General features: G+C 33.1%; 2 protein-coding genes and 1 non-coding gene across 4 annotated transcripts in view; 2 read left to right on the forward strand and 1 right to left on the reverse strand.

The window, feature by feature from the left end:
- Positions 1-8,661, reverse strand: part of FipoQ (F-box/LRR-repeat protein FipoQ) — a 9,696-nt gene extending 1,035 nt beyond the window's left edge. Inside the window, exons 1-10 of one of the 2 annotated variants that reach the window (XM_013310168.1) lie at positions 8,311-8,661; positions 4,757-4,925; positions 4,397-4,552; positions 4,135-4,284; positions 3,294-3,454; positions 2,596-2,701; positions 1,935-2,136; positions 1,292-1,459; positions 979-1,033; positions 663-811 (exon numbers count right to left, since the gene is read on the reverse strand). In XM_013310168.1, the coding sequence (XP_013165622.1) occupies positions 663-811; positions 979-1,033; positions 1,292-1,459; positions 1,935-2,136; positions 2,596-2,701; positions 3,294-3,454; positions 4,135-4,284; positions 4,397-4,552; positions 4,757-4,925; positions 8,311-8,406 (1,412 nt within the window). In that variant the 5' untranslated portion in view covers positions 8,407-8,661. Of the gene's footprint in view, positions 1-662; positions 812-978; positions 1,034-1,291; positions 1,460-1,934; positions 2,137-2,595; positions 2,702-3,293; positions 3,455-4,134; positions 4,285-4,396; positions 4,553-4,756; positions 4,926-5,282; positions 5,509-8,310 lie in introns of those variants that run through there. The other variant, XM_013310167.1, reaches the window with a different exon arrangement.
- Positions 3,898-3,969, forward strand: TRNAA-CGC (transfer RNA alanine (anticodon CGC)). Its single transcript has one exon. It is a non-coding gene; the product is annotated as a tRNA-Ala (tRNA).
- A 742-nt stretch (positions 8,662-9,403) lies between the features above and the next one.
- On the forward strand, positions 9,404-20,756 carry Zip99C (Zinc transporter Zip99C). The gene is made up of 8 exons (XM_013310303.1): positions 9,404-9,937; positions 15,073-15,186; positions 17,974-18,249; positions 18,754-18,896; positions 19,313-19,433; positions 19,858-19,943; positions 20,085-20,154; positions 20,457-20,756. The coding sequence occupies exons 1-8, from the start codon at positions 9,763-9,765 to the stop codon at positions 20,630-20,632; spliced, it is 1,161 nt and encodes a 386-aa protein (XP_013165757.1). The 5' UTR covers positions 9,404-9,762; the 3' UTR covers positions 20,633-20,756.
- Positions 20,757-22,813: the final 2,057 nt, after the last annotated feature.

Raw genomic sequence — 22,813 nt, forward strand, 5'->3', positions numbered from 1 at the left:
TGAGCAGGGTGAATGTATCTATTATTTTGAGGACTTTTGTTGTACCGATATAATTGAATACTTTTGGTGTACCTATATATTTGCATATCTTGTCTGTGACGATCTATATGACGCTGACTGTACATTGCGGGATTCGAACCCAGGAATTGCAGATTGCAAGTCAAGTGCTTAGCCACTGAGTCACCGACGCTTTATTCTTCCCTTACAATTCTTTAATTATATTTTCTAACAGGAAAACTTTGTGCTGATGAAGCTTTACCATACAAAGTCTCAAAAGGAGGTAAACATAAAAGCGTCTTATTGAATAACTTTTAACTGCCTGTTTCCACTAAGCCACAGGCTGCACGTAATTTTGTATAGCATTCGCGGTAACATCAGTGAAAATGACTTACGACCACCATGAGCAGTCGCACGAAGTCACTAAGTGGACAGGCGCTTAGAATATGCAACAATCAGGATGTCTAGCATGAATATTCGTGGGAAGGTTAGAATTTGTTAACTGCCCCTACCGGGCGTAAAGTACACCAACAAATCTCATATAATTCTTGTCCATGTCGTTACGAATACTTTGTCGAAATATTGGTGATAGACCCTCAGACTACTACGGACGTACGAATCTCATTTCAAAAAGTCCTAGTGGTAATTAAGTGACTCGTCTTTACCTTAAGACAAGGCATTTTAGTTTGAGACATTTGACTCGCAAGATATCAATGGCCTTTTGACTCTTGTCACTGAAACGCAAGTTCTCAGGGTCCCAGCGCAGCTCCAAGCGTTCCAAGTTAGGACAGCTATTTGCGATGCCATCCATTAACTGTTGGAAAAACATTCTAGATTATTCCATACTCTTAATAATGAAAAAGGTCTATTATGGCGATCTTTGTTCGTATCTTAATGAAAGTAAATTTTAGAGTCAACTATAGCCATAATGTCATTAGACCTTTTGTTAATCACATGAGATAAGTAGTAAGATATTCTTACCTGATCAACATGGATATTAACACCAAGTCTCTCTTGGGTTCCCATTATAAGAATTCTGTAAAAATAACAAACTAAATTAAAGGATTGGTGGAAGAAGGACTCAGTTTGACTACTTATGGTCGACAATTCGTGCGAAGATGTTAAAGCGTGCTCTACCAATGTTCATTCATCTTTTATCATATGTGAACGATATTTTACCATTTTCGGCATCACCAAACAAAAGACGACGCAAGACAGTCACTCGCGCTCTTTCGTGGCATTCATAGTGATCTCTGTCTTCTCTTTTCTCGCACCGCCTTAGGCTAATACATACTTCGCGTTGGTGAGCAGCTGTAGCACACTCTGCCAGAGCTGGTCGGTGATGTGAGGCATGCCGCTCAGCACCAGACCCCACAGCTGGCTGCCGTGGCGTGACAGGAAGCGGTGCAGCGCCTCGTCTGTCAAGTTGTCTGATGAATCCACGTCCAGGGCTACTAGATTCCTGGTAACGTATGAATAATTATCTTGATACGTGTTTATTCTTGAAAAAAAGACTTTACATTAAGAAATACGTATATTAGTAGATGTAACAACATTAATTTTCTTGTTCGACAACAAATTTAAATTTGCAAAAATTACTACCAAATTAAAATGCTGTATTTTAAATCATAGCTAAACTAATATTATAAAGACGGAGGATTTGATTATTTGCATTGAATAGGCTCCAAAATTACTGAAGCAATTATAAAAATTATTCTACTGTTAGGAAGCTACACTATCCCCGGGTGACATAGGCTATACAGGTTGAATAATAAAAAGATGAAGACGAAAGCTTTGTTACTATAAAACTCTCTCTTTCTCTCCATTTAAGCAATGTAACATAACAGATTGTCTTCTGGAATATGATTGAATATACTCACTTATTAAATAAAAAGTTAACACAAAAAAAATCATACTGTATGTATTTTATTGCATACCTGGCAGTACCCGCTTCCATCCAGGCTTTAAGCACGGAATCATTGAACCCATTAATCTGTCCCGCGCTAAGGAACCGTAGCCCAGGGATACGTGTCAGCATATCTATGAGGCATTCCGTAGACAAGTCTGTTGCGGTTACATCCAGCTCTTGTATAGATGACTTCTCCCATTCCACTTGCATCACGTACTCTGATTGTAGACCTGGGCAATGGCAGACAATTTTATTATTTTGCTTAACTTAATCTATGTCATTCTAGAAAGTAGGATGCAGATCGTAATCTTACTTCTTACTAATATTATAAATGCGAATGTTTAGATGGATGTTTGAAGATATCTTAAAACGGCTGAACGGATTTCGATAAATGTTTAGAACATAATCTTGTTTGTTTTAAATTCCGTGCGGAGGGAGTCGCGGGCGACAGCTAGTTTGTAATAATTTAACCATAGACAAAATGCATATTTTTACTTAAAACAAAAGAGTGCCAGAGAATTACCAGCACAACACTTTTTCTCACAATAGCTATTTATATTGTAAATTATCACTTCATTTTATGACGCAATTTCCACAAAATATCCAAAAAAAAAAATAATGGCCGCCATTTATGGAATTTGACATTAAAGTTTTTAAATTATCATAAAATTTAAAAGAGATGTACTAACTACATCCGTTCATCAGTAGACACGTCAGTCGACGCGAGCGCTGGAATAGCGTCTTCATAGTGGACCCAGTCACCTTGTTGCAGTAGTTCACCGCAAGGCACTCCAACTAAACATAAAAAACACCTTACAACTTTCTACATAAAGATATTTTTTTGAATAAACATGCCAAGTTTGGATTTTAACAATACATATATACATTATAATAGGACTAGCTGTCGCCCACGACTCTGTCCGCGCGGTATTAAAAAACTTAATAAGTAGCCTGTTTTCTTCAAGACTATGTGCTACATCTACACAAAATTTCAGCAAGATCCCTTAAGCCGTGTTTTAGATACGTAATATCATTCATCCATCCATCTAAACTTTCACATTTATAATGTTAGTATGATGTAAAATTTCGTCAAAAATCTCTCAACAAGAGGGTTTTTTCTTCGAATTATTTTCTACACACCAGATTTAACCATATGTCAAAAGACTGACAAAATAATGTGTAAATCATTAGAAATCTCTTATCGTTGCGTTTCTAAATCTTATTTCTTAATTTTATATTAATAAATGCGAATTTTTAGATGGATCGATGTTTTTTGAAGGTATCTCCAGAATGGCTGTATGGATCTTACTGAAGTTTGGTATTAAGTGTTTTTCATTCCGCGCGTACGGAGTCGCGGGCGACAGCTAGTATTGTAATATTAAAATACCTGTATGCAGTTTGAACTGAACGCATCTATATGTGAGTCATCAACGAAATTAATTCCATAAAGGTTGATGACCCTAAGATTGGGTGTCGCTGACTTCAACTTGTGAACGTTAATAACTTCGTATATCTCTTCCTCTTCTTCTTCCACTTTCTCATATGTTCCTGTAAAAAAAAGGGTCTTGACAGACAGACAGACGGACAACGAAGTGATAAAAGTTTCGTTTTTTTTTCTATGAGGTACGGAACCTTAACAATTGATATATATAAATATTACGTAAGATATTCTTACGGTTTTGCTCAATTTATAAATGCGAAAGTTTAGATGTATGAATGTTTGTTAGAAGGCATCTCAGGAACGGCAGCATAAATCTGGATGACATTTGGTATAGATGTAGAACAATGCAGGAACATATAGGCTACATAACAGGTTTCTTTTTAATTCCGCACGAACGGAATCGTGGCAAAAGCTAGTGAGAAATAAAAGCTTTAAATATAATAGAGGTTAAAGTAGATTTTTAAAATTGTCTTAAATCACTGATTTAGTGAAATTCAATATTATAGTTTGGTTTTATTTTATAATCGTGTATTTCACCGCTCCACATGTCGGGGGTGTAACTCAGTGGTAGAGTGTCTGCTTCGCATGCTGAAAGTCCTGGGTTCAAATCCCAGCACCTCCAAATCTTATTTTTTCTATTTTGCTTTAAGTTTTTATTGCAATCATTATTCCATAAATACTCACTAAAATACATCTATCCTTCTTGGCACTTCAAGAGTAAAAACAACGTGTTGCAAGAATTTTCAAAAGCATTCGAATTTTTTTTAACTAAATAAACGAAACGTACCTATTAAATGCAATATCTCCAGTCCGTTAATAAAGTTGTAAATTTTTCTCATGAAACCCTCCATAAATATAACTTCAGATAGACAAATGCAAAGATATCGTAGCTTGGTGGGGAACGCCTGCATCTCGGAGAAGTCGTGCAATTGCATGGCTGAAACATATTGCTATTTTATTTTCATAGGCACACAATATTTTACATTAGTTTCATAGATGTTTTATTTAAATACAATGCAATGAAAATATATTAATGTACGCTAAATTACCTGTACTAAAATCCAATAGCATATGTGTTAGATTAGGACATTTAGCAGCTAATTCGTGCAGCACTGTATGTGTAATTAATTCGATCGGCAATTCAATATAACGTAGTGAAGGGCCGAATCTTATAGATATTAATGCCAAAAGGGATTCCAGTGAACCTGAAACAAAAATTATTTCCACCACGTTTATTTACAAAGTTTAAAATTACTAACGTAGTCAATTTAATGTTTTTTTTTTTTAATTTTGCATGACAATCGTAAATTCCGCTTCTTTAGAATATGATATCGAACGCACTTCGTCACAAAACTGACAGCTGTCAAAATGAACCGGTAACTTTATGACAAAAATTCTTTATCACTCACCGACGTGCAGGCCGGATATTTCGGGGCGAAGACTAACGTGGGTCCATAAACGTGTGTCATACGCCACCATGCGCCATCGCTTGCAGACTGTTGCCATCCGACATATCTCACGGTGGCTCAAGTAAGAGAAAATATTTAACAGCACTTTATCGGGAAGTTTCTCTATGGTCTGAAAAGAAGAAATTCCATTTTGACGTATAACACATCACTATACTTTGGTTAGATAATTTGTATTTACAAATTTCATTTTTATTTCCACCTTGATCTTATTAAATAAATACAAAAGTCATAAATCTTGAAACCGCACAAATTACATAACAAAGCAGTTTCCTTAATATCTGGTTGTTTTATATTTAATAGTGTATTTCGGCACCCTACTATAAGTACCTAATATTTAGTATTCTTTTATATCTGTCTAATTTTACTTATATATACGAGCGTACACATAGATATAATCTTTGATTTCAAAATATAATAACGAAAGCTTTTACGAAAATGCCATCCATCATCATAATAGTAAGATTACCGTGCCAGCGAAAGGACTCCTGACTCCACCTTCTGTCAGATAAACCTGACTGGCTTCCAGAGCCAACTGGCCCCAAACATCTGTAGATATATCCATTTAGTTCCTCACAGCACACGTTAAAATCAATAAAACACACAATTTTAATACAAATACACGATACACGGACAAACTCAAATGCGTTCTATAAAAAGGTACGCTGTGGTTAAATTTGGAAACGCCTGGGTGTCGAAACGGGGGTTAATGTTTGTTAGATATGATAGGTTAGAAAGTTAGGTTAACAAATCTTTTGTAATAAACAAGACATTATTAATCAATCGATGTTTAAGATATTAATTTAAATAAGGAATAAGTGGTTATTATTTCTTTTTTAAAAATACAATTTTTTGCACATTATTATACTCTATGGTTCAAAATAAGCGGGAAAATTAAATGTCAGATTGTATTGAATAATATCTTTGGATAATTTCGTAGACAAAGATCAGTGAGATACACCGAAGAATTTGTGTAATTTTCCTCTGATGCACTGACATATAAATACGATATTAATAATTTAGGTTAAGGTCCCACGCTATACGTATATATTTGCCAAGATTGAGTGAATTATAAGATTTGGAATGCAACTCTGACGTCTTAGTATATCTAAAATATCCTAATATTTGCCTCAATACTGGCACAAGTAACATTTTTCGATTGAGAGCTTTATACCAAAATGTTGTGAAAGCGAAGCCGGACCGAAGCGAGCGCAATTTTGATATAAAAGGGTGTAATAAAATAGCCAAGAAAAAATGATATTTTATGCATTATAATTTTATGTTTTATATAATTCTTGTTGTTTTACGGGCTTAATTTTCGAGGCAATTCTATTTATCAACATCAACTAGTTTTTGTTAATCTTTTAGAAATTGTTAACAATTAATCTATTCATCAATAGATGGCGTGCTAGAACAAAATAAAATTGGTTCCGTGTAAAAAGAAAAAGAAATTATCTTTTCTGTTTCATTTTAAGCTCGCATTTCTGATACTTATATAAGATAGGTATTAAATATGAACTAGAGTATATATTTATTTTGTTAATAATCATTCACTTTGTTTCTCATTCCTCTACTTTCTACTACTTAATAAAAAATTTAGGACTTTGTCAAAATGGTAAAAGTGATTCGTGTCTTACTAATATTATGAATGCAATTGTTTAGATGGATGGATGGATAGATGGATGTTTATTTGAAGGTATCTCCGGAACGGCTCAACAGATCTCACTGATATTTTGTAGAGATGTAGACCATAGTCTGGAAGAACATGTAGGCTACTAATTCAGTATTTAGTTCCGCACGGACGGAGGCACGGACGACAGATATTAGTAAAATAAAATGCAGTCCGTCACTACAACACAGTGCAATGCAATTGAAATGTCATGCCCGTCTCTATCCATCATCACGTCATGTTATTTGGCTGCATTTGCTAGACAATTAATTTGGCTGTCAGTTAAATGTTGATCAAGTGAGACCATCGCTAAGTAAACTATATGTTTACTTTTTTAATTTTACTAATGCTAAAAGCCGAATAACAACTATGTCAAAGATAACACAATTCACGGCCATAAGCCAAATCATATATCAAAAGCAGCAAATACAAGTATGAGTTTAATTTTCTAGTATATATATCTTTTAGCCTAAATAAATTTATCAATTTTAATCGAAATAGTGTAAGGATATATTCAGTCAGATTTCTTGGGTTTTTATTAATGACTGGTTACATTAATGTGTTAGTTTTTTATCTTACGAAGAATTCATTTCGGACATTTATAATTTTTTTATTATTTTTCGTGATAAAATCCATGGTGAAGCAATTTTGATGACGGAGAATTTGGACGGGCGCTATAATTAACTATTTTGTAATTAAAATTCGCAGCCAGCCACACAAAAATGCTAATAATCTACAGCTAAGGTGACTCATACATCCAGGAAATACCTCCCGCTTGCCAAGAGACTGTACATAGATCTTGCAGTAGGTTTCCACTGATGTGGCACTTTTATTAAATACACATTTAATCTCTGTCAACGAAAGTAAAAGGGATGACAATCTTACTAATATTATAAATGCCAATGTTTGGATGAATGTTTGTTAGAATGTATCTTAAGAACGACTACATAGATTACGTTATTAAACAAGTTCCTTTTTATTCTATGCTGATGGAGTCGCGGGCGACAGCTAGTATGTAATGAAAATAGTGTCACTATAGTGGAATTCTACGGTTACAAAGTGTTTCGAACATGTCGGACAAAAATTATTATTTTTCGAACGTCTTCGTTCTCATTAAAACGAACGCAAGATTTCACGTTGATTGAGGCCATTTGTTCTTAATTTATTTTGAAATAGCTTTTGGCATATTTCAACATCGAAATGTTTTGTCTGATAAACAATATGGCGGATTAATCGACACCTAAATCCCTGTTAAACATATTGTTTTGTCTGTTTTGTCAAATATAATGACAAGGATGACGATATGATTTAAACTGAGATTTTGAATTCAGAAATCGAGTAGATAAGGTTGAATGAAATCGTAGCTTATGTTTCAATTGTTTTTTTTTAAGTGGATAAGGTTCAAACAAACAGTAAATCGCTTAGTGATACCCAAAGCCAGGGGAGCTGAGTATGCTTTGCCGGCCTTAAATGTTCTTTAAAGATGGATAGTGAAATTAATTACGATCATCTTATTGTTGCTATCCCATTCTATGTCCTAGGTCTATGTCTAGTCCTATTATGGCATAAAATGTATCACGCGAATCATTCATTTCTTCCAAGGTCTAACCCTACCGATGTACTTCTCAATATCAAAATCAATATGGAATTTTTATTGTTATGTTTGAACTTGAAGAGAAATTCGAAGGTTATACTCATAACTTAACTAATGAGGTGCGGCAAATTATACAAGAAGTATGATTTGTTTAAATATAAAATTCGAAATAATAATATAAGTCGCACTACAAACTTTACTTTTTCAAATTAATTATTAGTTGACAAAACTTACTATTAGATGTTTACGTCGAAAACTAGTCTGCACGTCATCCTCCCTTGAGATAGCGATGGCCGCAGTATCCACGTTCAGGATTCCCCACGAATCCATGTTTCCAAAAAAAATAACTTCACACTAACAACACTGACACCACTGGCTAATTAAAAAAAAAGAAAACGTTCAAATTCAAAAAGCGTTCATCCAATAATTTAAGCGCGAAAAGTTAACACTTCGATTTTCATCCGTTTATTTTTTTTTGTACGCAACGACCGATGTTGCTTGCGGTCGTGTTTGTTGTAAAGTTATGTCGAAGAAACGTATCTACAGGTTCGAATATTTAAATTGGCAAGACGAAATAAGTGCGGCATTTCGCTCCAACTGGGCTGAAATACAGTTTGGCTGCCAAGAAGACTTGTAATGCAATCATGTCACAGTGACTGACGGACGGACGTATTAACCCGTCTATCTGGCATCGAACCGTGTCTGTCTCACGCGGCAGACATGTAATGGGAAATTAATTATTCTCTAAATACGATATATTGGTTTCGGATTTAAGCATCCGTTTTGTCTCATCGAAATGGTATGGTAAATAAAGGCTGAATATGTCTCCGAAAAAAGATGTGTATAAAGATATCGAACCTATAATATACGATATGTGGTTCAGGTATATAAAATTTGTATATTTAGTATAATAAAAGTTTGAAATAAATCCAAATAGAATATAATTTTCCAAGAAAATATTTTGATACAGTCACCTCCAGCGTATTTTTCTTGAAACATGTTGAACAACGCATGACAATACTATCTTAGTATGCAAACTGTATTATAGATGGCGCTATTGTGAAATGCCAAGAAATATTTAAAAAAAACAACAAAATGGGAGCTTTCTCATACCTTCTTAATCTCATTCGCGTCCAAAACTGTAAAAAATTCTTCGTTAATTTTATAAACATTGAAAATTTCAAAATATTTTATAACTTGTCAACTTGAGGTATTGGCAACATTTTTAAATGTCAATTTCGTCCGCGCTCATTCATTTAATTTATTCGTTCAAAACAAAGGCATTCAATATCGTTCAATTGACTCATTCAATTGTTTATTAATTTCGAACAAATTCTGCACTGCATCTAATATTTATTCCAGCCAGTAACGCAGCGGGTGTAGGTTTTCTTAACGATTCCGCGGAATATTGTTTGTTTTGTTCCTAATTATAAAATGATGTTATTATAACGGAATATTGTGCGTTTTTTTAAACCGGTGGGGTTGAAGTGTGATATTTTATCACTAATCTGTGAAGATAAGAACACGATCGGGCGTTCTCAATCTCAGTGCAGATTAGTTCGTCTGGAGAGAATAATTTTATCTCGGAAAAATATGAGAGAATATCATAACTAATACGCTACGGATCAAGAAAGCTCGTGTTTTAATTTATTTTAATTTGATACACGTGCTTTGAATCTTATAATTATGGATAGCTCAGTTATGGCGGGTTATGTTCCGGAATATATTTGGAATTTTGTGGAGGAATTGGACGAACACCCGTGGCTATTTGCAGCTCTTGCATCGATACTTGTCGGTTTAAGTGGTATTCTGCCTTTGCTGATCATTCCTATCGATGAAACTGCGACTTTTAAAGACGGAGGTGAGTACATTAATATTTACGAAATGCGTATTATTTATAACTTTGAATCGTCACTTGGATTGGCGCCGGTTCTTTGTTTTAAATACAATGTCATTTACTGCGAAGTTTTAAAAATATAATTACTTTTGGGCGCAAATAAGTATGTAAATAAGTAAAATGTAGCATCTATTTTATCGTCATTGGTAAAGTTATTTTTTGAAAGTGAAGAAAATCTGGTCCTCTGTTTATTTACTTATTTTATTTTTGCGTTTATTCAGATTGTAATATTCGACTCACAAGTATGCAATTGGCAAACTATTAGAAAGGCACAAACAATTTAATTGGGTTGTCTGTTAAATCCAATAGAGAAATGTGACCATCTGAATGTAGTCTATTTCTCCACTGTGATCTTAGATGACTCCATAGAAATTATGGTTTCTTATAGACTGATTTTGGGGATTAAGGTATCATATTTTTTTTCTACATGTTACTGCAACTAATGTAGCATATCCCTTAACCAATCAAAACATGAAGACAGGATGTATACTTTGAACAAAACATTTTGGTACTATACAAAATGTTATGTAAACTATGAAATTAGCATGGGAATTGTATGCTTCCTTCATTATAGCTTATTGTTTTGTACTGAGACATGATGATAGTCTGATCATTAAGAATTCCAATTTTGTTTTTTAATTAAAAAGTGGTGATATGATAATTATATATAAATAATTTCATCCATTCATGTAAATATTCACATTTAAAATATCAGTAAGATGTATAGAAAAGTTCACTTTTTAATAACTGTCCAGTACTTAATATAAGTTAATATTATCCCTCTCATCCTCTTAGAAACTGAGATAACAATATGTTTTTGTACAAGTGCATTAAAAGTGGAAACATAGATTGATATAAAAGATCAATAATTTTTAAATCAGCGCTTGCTATGATTTAACAACTTATTAAATATAATAAATGTGGCATCAACAGAAAGTGTAGTGTTACAAAAGAAAAGAGATCGGATGTATACTTTGCCACCCGAACAAAGTAGGGTTGGATCGCTAGTATCATATTACTGTGAACAGGCAAATATCTACTGTTATCTTGACATATTCTTTTGTCAGAATTATTAGTGCATTGTTTTTAATAATAAAACTACATGCATTAAAGTTACAACTGATTAATCAGAAAAAAATAATCTTTTGTTCAAATGAGTTAGCTTTGATGCTGACTTACTATAAATAAGTAAAACATTTCATTACCTTTTCTTTTCTCTTTGAAAAAATAAAGATAAAAATATGTTAATCTTGTTAAAACTATATCTTATCTTACTTCTTACTAATACTATAAATGTGCAAGTTTAGATGGATGGATGTTTGTTTGAAGATATCTCCTGAACTTCATAACAGATTTTGATGAACTGGCACACATGTACAACATAGTCCGAAAGGACACAAGCTACTTCATAAGATTTTTTTTTAAATTCCTCGCGGACGGATTTGCGGGTGTCAGCTAGTGTTGAATAATTTAATGGTTTACATTAGTGTCATTTGTTTTTTAATTTCTTTTTGATTATCTTGTTGCAATGCTGTTTGTCAGAGCTTGCTAATGTACGGAGAGCACTTGAAAATCTTACGATTGCGTCAAATTACGAAATTTAAGATATTGCCCAAACAAGTTCGAACAGTGCCGATTTCTATAGCGATAAGAAAAAAAAACTACGATATTACTTATCTTGCTTTGTATTGCAGATCAATTGCTGAGAAATGATCTTAAAATATTGTTCAAACTAAACTCGCAAACCATCATTTCGTCAGTTCTGTTACTATGGCCTCTCTAATGATTTGGATAATTTCGTCATAATTTTTTTTGTGTTGTAATATTGTGGATAGTCCCTGCTTCTCTGTCGTCAGCTCATATCCCAACCAAGGAGCTCAGAGCCTACCCAAATAAGGGGTGACTGGGCCATATTCAACATTGGTCCAGTGAAGGTTCGATGATCTTCACGGTAAGAACGTCGAACACATTGGTATAAGGCGAGGACTGAACTTGAACGTTTAGTCTTTGGTCAAGCATTTAACAATTGCGTCACTGACGCTCTTACTTCTGTGTAGGCCGTATTAATTGTAAACTTAATGCTTAGAACTTATTAAAAAACTAAGCGATGTCCGATAGATACACCCTATATCTCTGACAAGACCAGGAATTGAATGAAAACTTCAAAATCAGTGAAGCCATTTCGGCTACGTCATAATAGAACATAAATATACATATACAGGGTGTGTATGCATGTATTTATGTTCTCCTTTACAAGCTGTTTATTGAATCGTATAATTTCTGTTCTCCGCGACGTGATTGCCATATTTTCTCCGCCTACTCTACGTGTTATCAAGAGCCACAGTTGTGCGAAACATTATGCCGAACGAACCGTGAAATTGCCTTTTATAATCACTAATGCTATAAAGTTAACATTATTGCTAAGTTATTTGATCGCTAGAAGGATATTTTTAATTTTGACAGGCGGTATGGTCAGTTTAACTCTATGCAAATAGATTACGTTTCTGAAAGCTTATATACTTTTTTATTTTTTTTAGAATTGCCATGACTACTCTACGTTTGTTTTTTTTGCATAACGATCAATTTAAAAAAAAAGTTTCGGACATGGGTTCAAATGCGAGTTTATGTTTCTGAGAACGTCTCCTTGCGGATACACTTGCATTGATACCTATTGTAGGTAGTCCCTTTTTTTGTCAAACAAGATGAAAGGGATGTCAATATGTCTTATAAAAAGTGTGGGAACAATTTACTTTCATTGAAATTGAGGTCCAATTATCTAATTCGACAGGTATTCGAAAAACAAAATCTAACACCATGGGGCCTGGCAACAGTAAGATATTATCTTTTGAATACTAGGCTTACTAAGAGAATACTTAGAAAGTGTTCTGGTATTTTTTTTTAAATACGAATACTCAATGTCAAATGTTTGACAGCCCACTCGAAGTGGTCCAGGTAGATTATAAAATGGCGGGGATAAAGACGGTTAACAAATTGAAAAAGGAATGTAGCAGCTGTGGGTTACCAGTAAAATTATAAAAAGAAAAAAAAACAATACCTGATTTGAAAAATGTCTGAGCGATAGTCCCTCGTGTCTGCCGTATCCCGAGGCATTTGTATTTTCGTAACTTATGACCTCTATAATACATTACTGAAGGTCTATAGTATTATCGGGTCTGAGAGTTTTATCTGTACGTGAGAGGCTGCACACGCTGATAGCGCGGAGATGGAGATAATTCAGCCGTTGACACACAGATGACCGATAATAGTATAACATATACCACTTGACAATACTACATTGTTTATGGAATTGGTAAAAATACCAGAATACCGCAATGACGAGATACCGACCTATCCTATGAAAAGAGTTACATCTTTTAACCCTTTTACTGGTGGTGGCGATATGTGTGCCACCAATATTTTTATGATTTTTTCCACTTTGTTGGACCAATACCTGAAAAAATGTTTTAAATTTTTTCACCAATTACAAGAGGAAAATCCATGAACAGTATTTAACAGAGCTGATACTGTCACCATGTTTTTTTCTTCCACTAAATATGATTGTTTTTTTTCTTTAATAAAAGTTATTAAAGTACCCACAATAAACTAAAAAACGAGTCTTTATTTTTCCGAGACACAAAATTGCTTCTACCAGTTAAAGGGTTAAGTCATTTCTTGGACACCATGACATCTCTTTTGAGTTAGTCTTTGACAGGAAACAATGTTAGGTGATTTTAAATTATTTTTCGCTTTGTAAATATATTACAAAGCTTAAAAGTACACGATACAAGAACAATTCTTATCTTCTGCACAAACAAAGTTAAAAGGTTACTTAAGAGTCAGTATATTTCTTATTTCTCATAAAAAACACAAAGGAACTTCCTCATTTATCGATTGATTGTTGCACTTAGATGATCTATTCGAAGTTTAGTACAGACTTCAAAATATAGTTAAAGGATATATATGTTATATCTAGTTTACATTAAGCCAGTACAGTAGAACAGATGCTTTGGCCTTGCTTGCAATTCTTTAGCTCATTGGCGCCAGTTAGTGTTTATATGCCAGCTACTGACATAATGTAAACTAGGAATTAATCTAAAGTCAAAGATAGCAAATAATATATTTCTTTAATAGATTATCTTATATCTTTAAATGAGCAATTCTTGTATATATATTATATATAATTGGAATCTCGGAATCGGCTCCAACGATTTTCATAAAATTTAGTATATAGGGGGTTTCGGGGGCGATAAATCGATCTAGCTAGGAATCATTTTTAGAAAATGTCATTTAATTCGTGTTTTATCGATAATCAACTTATACATAAACTTAACTTTTTCTATCGGTAAGATCGAAAAATATTATTCATATTTCATCATTTTATTAGTAATTCGTACTTAAATATTATAATTTCCAAAAAACACAATTTAAAAAAAAATACCGAGCAAGGCTCGGTCATCCAGGTACTGAAGATTAAATCACAATATAACTTGTAAATATAGATAACAGCAATTAAAATTTGTTAAATCGTTTGATAAGAGCAATACACGTTATCAAATAGCGATTACAATAATATAAATATTTATATCTATATATATATTAGTAAGTCATGATAATTCAGTAGCATAAATATTAGTTTATAACGTGATAATCTGATTTCATGGTCCGTCATGAAAAGAGTTATATCTCATGAGATGTAACTCTTTTCATTGGGGTTTCTATAGACTCTAACCGTGAAACATTCCGATCAATCGGTTTATTCGGCCCAATGGGTAAAATATTCCCATTGGGCGTATTGATTGGTACGCCGATCGGCCCAACGGGAAAAAAACGCTGTGATATTTTGGCATACTTTAATCTCTTTTTATTTTAAAGAATTCTCTTTGAGTTTCGATTCGAAATTCCTTTTATTCGTACTAATATGATAAATAAGAAAATTAAGATGGAAAGGCACAACCGATGTTGATGAAATTTAGCACAGATGTGGGCTTCTTTTATGTTTTTTTAATTTCGCGCGGACGGAGTTGCAGGCGACAGCTAGTGTTTCATAATTGCTTTAACATTCCAACTCACAGTAACAATGCTTTGTATTGTATTTCCAGCTGGAGCTGCGACCTTGAGGATATTGCTGAGCTTCGCTGTAGGCGGTCTGCTTGGTGATGTCTTCCTGCATTTGTTACCTGAAGCCTGGCAGCATGATCTGGCTAATACTAAAGGTAATTATAAAATTTACTATCACACTCAGGGACGTTAAGTTGGAACTTAAGTAGACCCTAAAATAGATCTATGAATAAATTCAAACATATTGATTTTGGGTTTTCTCACTATAGCTTAAATCTTTTGTGATTAAAAATAACTTTAGAGAGGTAACAAATTTTCAGTATATTAAATTTTTAAAAATATGTATGTGAACCAAATAATTTATTAAATTAAAAAAAATGTATTGTTAAAATATTATAATTAAAATTTTATAATATAAAGTTGTGTTTGAACAAGTGTAAAAAATATTAACAATTACGTAATTCTATTATTACCTTCATGTTCCCCATCACAGTGTAAACACATTGGCAACTGTGTGTTTACACTTACCGTGGATTTCTGATACCAAAATGTGATACGTTTTATACGGAGATTTTGACATCAGAAACCAACGATTATTCAATGTTCATAAGTAAATACTAGTAAGCATTGGTACAAAAAAATAATCAAAACCACCGTTATTCCCCACAAAAATTATACGTTTCGCTGTGAAGATGTAAGGGAACGTACCCATACTCCGCGACCCGTTTAGGGGGGGGGGGCGGTTAGCGGAGTCTTTCAAATACTACGGTTAGCCACAGAAGCGGGGGGGGGGCTCAGGTTTTTGTGACGTAGTCGTTTGTTGTTCTTTTTCATAATACATTATTTACTAGTAATTTAAGTATGCATGCAGTCTTAAAAATACTTAGAAAAAACTAAAAAAAATAGGTCACGTAGTATGGGAATGTTCCCTAATATACAAACACATAATTTCATCAAGAGCAGTCTCAACTAGGAATTAATTATAATAAGGGTAATAAAAAATGTTTACTGAATTGAAACACTACCGGTTACGAACAAAATATACTGTTTTTTATTAATTTATAATATCAGATAAGATCCGTTTTTTATTCGGCTAAATCTCGTTGTTAGAATTATTTGTTCGGTTTCAAGCAAAACTATTTTAAAACTTAAGAATTTAGAAAAAAATATATATTCAGTATACTTTATACTCTTACTAATATTATAAATACGAATGTTCAGATGGATGTATGTTTGTTTGAATATATCAACAGAACGTCTGAACGGATCTCGATGAATTATCTTACATGTAAAATATACATCTACCACTAACTATATTTTTTTAATTCCACGCGGACTGAGTGGTGGGCGACAGCTGTAGCAAAATAAAAATAAACTGATATACATAACGACAATGAATAAACATATATTTGCTTTACATATTAAAATATTTAATGTGAAATTCATGCGCCATACTAAAATCCATTGTCAAGTGCAACGCACACATTGATCTTTCCTATTAGAATTACACACATGCAAACAATGTATAGGTTTTGTGTTGCAAGCTTATCATAATTACTACGACATTATGCATTTGAATTTAACTCTTTTTGTCTATAAAATAAAGAGTAAAATCCTATAAAGAAATTTTGCTATAAAATTGAGTTCCTACTGACACTAACTTCTACAAAATGAACTTTATAACATTCGCAATAAAGTCGATATTTCAATGAAGTATCATTGCCACCTCGTGGTAGTATAGGTTTTGTGTTCCGAATACGTCATACTTATACAAGCGAGGGTAAACAAAGAAATGTGTTACCGGAATTCATAGTGTCATCGTATCTTTTATTGAGTGTTTATAATAAATAAATCAAATAATAAAAAGTAATGATTCATTAGACATTTTTATACGACAATAAAAGGAAAATTAAAAATAGAATATGCACAAAGAACATTACTTCTTACTGATATTATTAATATTATAAATGCGGATGTGTAAATGGATGGACGGATGTTTCTTACAAGCTGTCTGGATGGATCTTAGGAACGGCTCAACGGATCTTGATGACATTTGGCATAGATGTAGAACATAGTCTGGAAGAACAGATAGGCTACTAATTAATTTTTTTTATTCCGCACAGACGGAGTCGCGGGCGACAGCTCTTTATATAAAATTCTCGTGTTACAATGTTAGAAACAATTTGACCTATTTCTGAAACAATTTTTTTTTTAAAATTGGGTTATAAATAAAGCAAATACCTTGTTTCCATTATATGTGATTTTTCGATATTACATACAAACACTCCAATTTTATTGTGTAGATGTAATATAGTAATAATCTGTTTAATACAATTATGTTGTGTAATAAATCTTCTAAAAATAATTGCATTGAGTCAATTGACCTTATCAATATTTATTGTATATGTAGTTATCAAATGTACTTGTTTGTTTGTGACTCGATTGTGAATGTGACATAGTTTGCTGAGATAATATAAATGTGAAGTCCCTTTTAATGATCACATTACATTTCTAGTTACAGGAAAAAATAATGGGAACCTTTTGAACTCTGGTATACATATAATAGTATTCATAATAATATGATAATCGGAAGTACAATCTTGCATTCACAACTTCTTGGAGGAGAATGTAAAGGAGGCACAAAATCCCTCCCCTCTCCGTACCCCTACTCTCTAAATAAAATTCAAATCAAAGTAAATATATTAAAAAAATACATTTTTCCCCTATGGGCCTTAGACTGGTGTCCAAAATAGGTACCCTGTGAGATGGATCATAAGGCCCTGGTCCCACAGACCACAAATTACAAAATAAAGAAATGTATATCCACATTAAAAAAAAACTTGTTTTTCATGAATTATTTACCAAAAAAAAAATTAAACAAAAAAAAATATTTTCATAACATTGGAATTGTCTTTATATGGTTTTATTTTTATTTTTTACAGAAGGTGAACATGTATCAATGAAATGTGGACTATGGTGTTTATTCGGTATGCTGGTATTCATTGTGGTGGAGAAACTGTTTGCTGCTGCAGAAGCTCATGAAGAAGAAGAAGAAAAACCTAACGGACCAATCAAGCAGATAGAGATAGAAGAGATAGAGAAGTTGTTGGTAGCGGAGAGGAAGAGCCGGGGGAAAGAGAATGGAGGACTCTGTGGGAATGGAACTGTGACTGCTAAACAGTTGTATGATACATGTGTGTTTAATAATAATACTAAAGGTTAGTTGAATACATCTTACTAATATTTCCATGTATGGATGGATGGCATGTGTGTTAGTAGGCATCTTCAGAATGTCCCGATGAAGTTAGGCCTGGTTTTAGAACATAGTCTGAAAGAACACACAGGCTACTAATTTTTTTTTACTTTACTGTTGCTTCTTAAATGTTATCGTCAATATCCTTTTTTCCTATGGAGGGTCTCCACTTTACTCATCCATACATTTCTATCAGCTGTCATATTTGAATACATTCCCTTCTTACCCATTCTCCGTGTCATATATTCCATTGATTCTTTCTTCAGGCTTCCTATATTTGTTACCTATTTGACTTATAAGTAAAAGACCAAAAATTTTAATAAATTAAATTTTTGAACCAAGAAAATGTCTTCATTTTTTAGGTCACCATGGTTAAAATTTTATACAGTACATATATGTTTTAATCATAATGAGAGGAATGAAATATTATTGTTATATATTGTTACAATATATTTGTTGTTGTAACCAGGTGAAGGTGGATGCTGCAGTGCGGTGGCCACCAACGGTGCTGTAAAATGCAAAGGCAGCAGCCGCTGGATGGGCCGCTGTCTGCTGCGAGAGGCGAGAGAGAAAGCTCACCAGCTCAGCAAGGAGAAGACTGAGAAGAAAGACGTGAGTTCTCTTCTATTATCTTCTAACTCTATATCATCATGTCTGGATGACTGTATTGTTGCTAAAACTGCGGAGAAATTGGAAAAAAAATCCTAGTTTCCACAGAAGGCACGCCTGCGTGCGGAAGGACTTATTTTAGTCCTTTTTAGAAGAAACCCTTATAGGATCATTTTGTTGTCCATCTATATGTCAAGACTTTTTTAATTTTTTTTTTGCCCTTTTCTTGGATGGGAAGGGAAAGTGTATTTGGCAGAAGATATGTATTCAATTTCTTTATGGAAGGGGAAAAATTCTCTTACTGTGTGTCCTCCGTTGATTAGAGGTAGACATCATCTGCGAATGATGTGTGACGGCTCACCAGTTTGCCACCTTCTTATATTAAAAGTTATGTGTAATTACTGTACATATCATTCCAGGTGGCTGGTTACCTCAACCTAATGGCAAACTCCATAGACAACTTCACTCACGGCCTGGCTGTGGGAGGATCATTCTTAGTCGGCTTTAGAGTTGGATTGTTGACTACCTTCGCTATACTGGGTGAGTGCAACTGATCTATATTTTGTAAATATCTTCATCATTATCATCAACTCTATAGATCCCCCTGAGAGTCTCGAACCATGCTGGCCCAGTGCTGATAAATGTCGTACTAAAATAATATTATAAATGCGAAACTTTAGATGGATGGATGTTTGTTGGAAGATATATCCGGAACGGCTCAATGGATCTAAATAATATGCACAGGTGTATGTTAAGTTGATTTTCTAATTCCGCGCGGACGGAGACGCTGGCTACAACTAATAACTAGTTTTAATTTTAATTTCTACCATTTTTCTTAGAACTATTTTATATTTCGCAATATAAAGTCTATTTGTTCACAAATAGAATATTTATTGACAAACGCAACAGTATAAATTAGTTTAACGTCTGGTATTTACATAACAATTATCTATTTTTCTTCCAGTGCACGAAATACCGCACGAGGTGGGGGACTTTGCTATATTATTGAAGAGTGGTTTCTCACGCTGGGAGGCCGCCAAAGCACAGCTGGTAAAAATTACTTATAAATCACTCACATTTTAAAAACTGTCTAAAAATACGAATCAAATGAAACTGCAAAAGACTTTGGAAGAAGTACTATTTCGTGCATAAATGTATGTAGTTAGTAATAAAAAATAACTTATTTTCCAGGCCACAGCATCAGCAGGTCTGATCGGAGCCATGACAGCTGTAATCTTCAGTGGAGCGAGAAATGCTATAGGTATGTAGTCTTCTCTGAACTTAGCAGGATCTTATTGTTTTCCCCTAAACTTCTAAACTACCAACAATGTATCTCCATTAAAAATAAAAATAAATTTGTAAGTAACGGAGTATCTCCATTGTGGTAAACTGTATTATGACAATATTGCCATTCCTCTCAAACTCTTAGGTAGAAATTGAGATAGCTAAAATTGTGACGTCATTCGAAATTGCTAGTATTTCAACACCCAGAGTAATAAAAATCAACCATATCTTAGGTTAAATCTTAGAAAATTAAATTTGAATATTGTATAAAATTTACAGAAGCGAAGACATCTTGGATAGCACCATTCACGGCGGGTGGTTTCCTCCACATTGCGCTGGTCACCGTACTCCCAGACTTACTCAGAGAAGACGACAAGAAAGAATCCGCTAAACATCTAGCGGCTTTGCTCGCTGGAATCGCTGTTATGGCGTTCATGACCAAGTACTTCGGATAGACCATTAGACCGATAGACTGGAGTTTGTGAATTAAGTGTAACAGTAAATATTATGGTGCTAAGTTATGTGTTGAGTGAAAAATCCGGTTTTGAGTGTGTTATTAGAAAAAAACATCAGCAGAAATAAAAAAAACAAGCATAACTTAAGGTACAGTATGAAAAAAAAATTGCATATTTTTAAATAAGTAGAAGTAATTTTAAAGTAGTATTTGATTTGGAAAAAAATATATTAAAAGATAAAAATTATTCATAACAAGCTCAAATCATGTACATAAATATTAAATGTAACAAAATCATCATTTGTTTTCGATTGGTAATTAAAAATAAGTAATACATAATGTAAATTAAGCTTAGAGATGTAAAAATTAAACAAAAGAACCCATGGATATAATAATTAAGGAAAACACAAGTCTTTTATAAGGCTATGTAAAAAATTAATTAATGCAATTTATATATAATACTCTATAACCATCTTAAGTAAGGGAAATAATTTGTTAAAGTAATTGTGTCTGTGTTTCCACTATCCAAAACATGTGTGCAAAAGCATATTATCATTATTTTTTGTCATGACTAAAGATTTGTGATCTAAGAATGCAGTGAAGCTTAAGGGACAGATCTACAAGTCCTTGATAAGACCTGTCGTATTGTATGTTATCTGAATGTTGGGTTGTCAAGGTTTCCGATGAAAGAACATTGAATGTAGCTGAAATGCATATGCTAGATCGATATGTTGTGTGATAAAAAAGGATATAGTTATGTATGTGTGTAAAATGGGAAGTTTGAAAGTAGCACCAATGATCGAGGATTTGAGGATCAAGAGGTTAGCGTGTTATGTGAAGGTATGATATATGCAGAAAAGTAATGAGATTGAATGTTGATGGCTACAAAGTGGATAGTAGAGGTAGACCAAAGAAAGTATGGATGGATTGTGTGAGAGAGGATATATGTAAGCAGGGGGTGAATTTAGATATGACGGCTGATAGAGATGTATGGAGGAATAGTACATACTGTGCCGACCCCCCATAGGGACAAGGGCAGGTTGATGGAGACAGAAAGAGACAATATGTTTTTGCACTAGTATTTATACCGTGGAAACTCATGTTCAACAATATAACTAGTAAGATAGTAGCATTGAAAATTTTATTTTTGATACAAAAGTAATAGATGAGAATAAAGTATTACATATTTTTAATATGTTTAAAATTTAAGACCTAAATTTAGGAAATCACTTAACAAGATATGCAATTTTATATATCAGTTTATGCAATTTTCATGTAGGTTTAATATACTAGTATTTAAGTTTAAAAAAAGAAAGCCTGGTTTTTTTAGATGAAGCAGAAATAATACTTTTCTAATCAAATTCATTGTGGATTTCATAAATATTAATTATTATCTACCCTAAATTCTGTTAAAAGTTTGAAGCATATCACTTTTTAATTCGATGAATTGGTGTGAGACATATTTAGTCATATAATTAAGTCATATCTTATACTCTAATGTAATAAATAAATAACGTAATCTTTAGATAATAAAATAAAATAAATTACTCTTGAATATGACATATTTACTATAAATATATAATGTATAATAATTAATTTAACAAAAAATAGTAAAAAATATGCACACAAATATAATTATTGGCATGTTTTCATAATTACATACTTTTTTATGTAACACTGGGTTTTGACTGTTGTGATACATATTGTGGTCTCCATTTTTTTTAAACAAGTTCAAACGATTTTAGGAATATTAGGTTGTATTCTGTACTAATGATGTTTTAATATCTGCCTACTTTTCTGAGTTACCATCGAGTTAACAATATTATTTCCACCAATATCATGCCAAAGAGTCCATAATAACTACATAATTTACCCAAATATATCTTTTCTTGAAGGCAAAATTATACACATAAATAAATCCTATAATAAAATTCTCATGTTAGTTACCATACTCCTCCAAAATGGCTTGACCGATTTTTATAAAATTTTATATGCATATTCAGTATGTCTGAGAATCGGCTACTATCTATTTTTTAATCCCGCGCGGACGGAATGGCGGGGAAGAGCTAGTACAAGATAAAAAGGTTTGACAAAAATGAAAAGAAAAAGAAAACTTAAAAATAGTTGCAAACAGCCTAATGTTTAAATTACTCGAATAGATTGTTAAGGAACATTATAACAA

The sequence above is a fragment of the Papilio xuthus genome, unplaced genomic scaffold (assembly GCF_000836235.2).
Source record: "Papilio xuthus unplaced genomic scaffold, Pxut_1.1 DF827756.1, whole genome shotgun sequence".
Lineage (NCBI taxonomy): Eukaryota > Metazoa > Arthropoda > Insecta > Lepidoptera > Papilionidae > Papilio > Papilio xuthus.